This window comes from Mandrillus leucophaeus, unplaced genomic scaffold (genome assembly GCF_000951045.1).
Source record: "Mandrillus leucophaeus isolate KB7577 unplaced genomic scaffold, Mleu.le_1.0 Scaffold627, whole genome shotgun sequence".
Lineage (NCBI taxonomy): Eukaryota > Metazoa > Chordata > Mammalia > Primates > Cercopithecidae > Mandrillus > Mandrillus leucophaeus.
In genome coordinates, this window is record NW_012106775.1 from 371,468 (window position 1) to 374,651 (window position 3,184).

At 39.2% G+C, this 3,184-nt stretch overlaps 2 protein-coding genes across 4 annotated transcripts in view; one reads left to right on the forward strand and one right to left on the reverse strand.

Moving 5' to 3' along the window:
• LOC105554089 (EF-hand calcium-binding domain-containing protein 10) overlaps window positions 1-3,184 on the forward strand; it is a 22,433-nt gene that overhangs the window by 16,545 nt on the left and 2,704 nt on the right. Inside the window, exons 2-4 of one of the 2 annotated variants that reach the window (XM_012000361.1) lie at window positions 399-563; window positions 681-768; window positions 2,746-2,769. In XM_012000361.1, coding sequence (XP_011855751.1) covers window positions 399-563; window positions 681-768; window positions 2,746-2,769 — 277 coding nt within the window. Of the gene's footprint in view, window positions 1-398; window positions 564-680; window positions 769-2,745; window positions 3,035-3,184 lie in introns of those variants that run through there. The other variant, XM_012000362.1, reaches the window with a different exon arrangement.
• RINT1 (RAD50 interactor 1) overlaps window positions 2,554-3,184 on the reverse strand; it is a 59,621-nt gene continuing 58,990 nt past the window's right edge. For both annotated transcript variants that reach the window (XM_012000360.1, XM_012000359.1), the window contains exon 15: window positions 2,554-3,110. In XM_012000360.1, the coding sequence (XP_011855750.1) occupies window positions 2,918-3,110 (193 nt within the window). In that variant the 3' untranslated portion in view covers window positions 2,554-2,917. The remainder of the gene's footprint in view (window positions 3,111-3,184) is intronic.

Genomic DNA, 3,184 nt, shown 5'->3' on the forward strand with positions numbered 1-3,184 from the left:
TGCTGAGATTACAGGCATGAGCCACCATGCCCGGCCTATTATTTATATCTTATCAATTCTTTAGGTGGCCAACTTCTTCCCTGCATTATGCTGTTCCCTCTATCTTTTTGGTTTTCAACCCTATCTGCAACTTACAGTCACTTGGGGAGTTTTTCTAAAAATTGCCCAGGTCCAGTCTCTGTATTCAATCTTCTGAGATAGGGCATTTGTATATGTAATTATTTAAGTATTCAATGTCTTACCTTCTTGCTGGACTGTTTCATGAAAAGTAAGGCCTGTGTCCCCAGTGCCTAGTACAGTGCCTTTGCTATAGCTGTTTAATAATTGTTAAATGACTACTTCTATTTGCGACATATTTTAATTTTGTATCAGAAAGAGCTGGAACTATTCTTTTGCAGAAAAACCAAGAGAATATTTAATATCTCTATTGGAACGACTGAGAATTGCAAAAGTAACAGGCGTAGCATTTCCTTTCTTTATGGATAACTCTAACATTGTGGCCATGTTTGAGATGATGGACTCCTCAGGCAGAGGCACGATATCATTTGTGCAGTATAAAGAAGGTCAGTACATTCTACAAATTGAGGTAATAGTTTGTGGTCATTCCATAATTTTTTTCTAGCAGAAAATACTTCTCACTTTGTAAAATTCTCACTTAATTTCTTCTCATTATTTTACAGCCCTAAAAACTCTGGGTCTATGCACTGAAGATGAAGATTTAAAAGATGATGGACATATAATAACTTTGGATAAATTCAAGGAGGAAGTGTAAGTTTATTTTTAAGTGACAAATATTTTAATAAGGTGGCATGATTTTGAAACATAACGCCTTTTAAAATAGGTTCCTATCTTTTGAAAGAAATATTTTGTTCCCTTAAAACTTTCAGCTGACTGGAAAGTGAGGACAGGGAAGGCTGACAGTAAAGTCTCTAAGCTCGGGAATAGGAGGGGAAAATGCTGGGGTTAGAGAGGAAGCTCCGGAGGTAGCTTCATTCTTTTTTTTTTTTCTGAGATGGAGTCTTGCTCTGTTGCCCAGGCTGGAGTGCAGTGGCAGTATCTCAGCTCACTGCAACCTCCACCTCCCAGCTTCAAGCGATTCTCCTGCCTCAGCTTCCCAGTAGCTGGGCTTACAGATGCGCATCACCAGGCCCAAACTTTTGTAATTTTAGTAGAGTCAGGGTTTCACCATGTTGGCCAGGCTGATCTCGAACTCCTGACCTCAAGTGATCCACTGCCTCGGCCTCCCAAAGTGCTGGGATTACAGGCATGTAACGGGCTGCGCCCAGCCAGCTCCATTCTAAATAGGAAGCCCCAGCAATTCTCAAAGGATGAGGTGAAGAATCACCACTATGCTGGGACAACTAACAGAGACACTTTGAGCTCAACACACTAGCTGGAAACTCTCTCTATAAAATACATACTAATACAATTTAGCTCAAAATATTTCCTCAAAATTATCACAAAGTCAATGTTTATCAGTAGCATAGGCTGCATGTTAGTCTGATAATTTTAAATTTTTTTTTTTTTTTTTCTTTTGCCAGGCTGGAGTGCAGTGGTGTGATCTCGGCTCATGGCAACCTCCGCCTCCCAGGTTCAAGCGATTCTCCTGCCTCAGCCTTCTGAGTAGCTGGGATTACAGGCATGCGCCACCACGCCCGGCTAATTTCGTATTTTCAGCAGAGACAGGGTTTCTCCATGTTGGTCAGGCTGGTCTCAAACTCCTGACCTCAGGTGATCCACCCGCCTTGGCCTCCCAAAGTACTGGGATTACAGGCGTGAGCCACCGCACCCAGCCTAATTTTAGATTTTGAGATATTACAGGATTAAATCACTGCTAAGTCAGAGAAAAACCACTGGAATAAAATTTAATAGTTGTAGAAAGTTTCCAGGGAATCTAGCTCAATTTTTTAAGAAGTTTTACTCTGAGATTTTATTAGTCAAGAAGCTATTATTGAATACAGCCCAAGGTCAAGGAAAAGTTACAAGAAAAAAGAAACTTGAGATTTTTGTCTCATCAGTTACATAAATAATAAAAATGTTTAATTACATTCCCTACCACGTGGGAATGTTTGAGTCAGAGTGCCATGGCCTGAAATGTTTCATCCAGAAAGAAAAGGTTGCCCACTGTCAGACAGAATGAAACTAGGAAGCATTTAAAATAGAAGGACATTTGTGAGAAAGAAGAACAATCCTATCTTATTCACCATCTCACAAGGTTTTTTTTTTTTTTTTTTTTTTAAGAGATAGGGTCTTGTTCACTTGCCCAGGCTGCAGTGCAGTGTCACAATCACAGCTCACTGTAGTCTTGACCTCCTGGGCTCAAGTTATCCTCCCACCTCAGCCTCCCAAGTAGCTAGAACTACAGACATGCAATCAGGGTCTTGACATGTTGGCCAGGCTGGTTTTGCACTCCTGCCTCAAGCGATCCTCCTACCTCAGTCTCCCAAAGTGCTAGGATTACAGGAATGAGACACTGTGCCCTGCCAGTTTTCTTAAGGAAATATAGTGAATTCCCAAACTAGATACAGGTGCCTCAATTAAAATATGCATTCTAAAGTGAGTTTAAAAAAAATTTATTGGCTATGTTTGAGTATCCACAACAGAATTTTCCTTAATTAGCACAGGAAATTGAAAGTTGGTTATAATTTAATATCTCTGCTCTTGTCTTCAACAGACATACTCAGCATTTATACTTGTAAATAGAATGAGTTTTCATTGTTTTGTTTTCTGTTTTTGTTTCCTTAGGAACAAGAGGATGAAGGAAATATGGTCAGCATTTTAATAACGCCATAAATCCAAGATAATTAATCCTATAAAGTTTTCCAGTTTCATTAATTCAGAATTTCATCGTATAACTTGAAATCCAATTGGCTTCCTCTTAAAAACAAAAACCAAGAAAACGTTTTTCTGAAAGACATTATTTTCCAGTATTAGGCCAATTTGTCCTCAAATTAAGTAGAATCTCAACATCTTGTTGAGCCAGTTTGTAAATTCCAACTTCATTTAATGCTGCTGTGGCAGGAAGTTGCCCTGAAGTTGACTGCAGTACATCTCTCAGGAGTAGTGCAGAACCGACGTTCAAATTCAAAACAATACAGGCTTCTTTTATGCTGTTTAGGGAAAACAAAGGAGGGAAATGAGATCTCCATTATCTGCATCAACCACTTTTTTTTTTTTTTTTTTT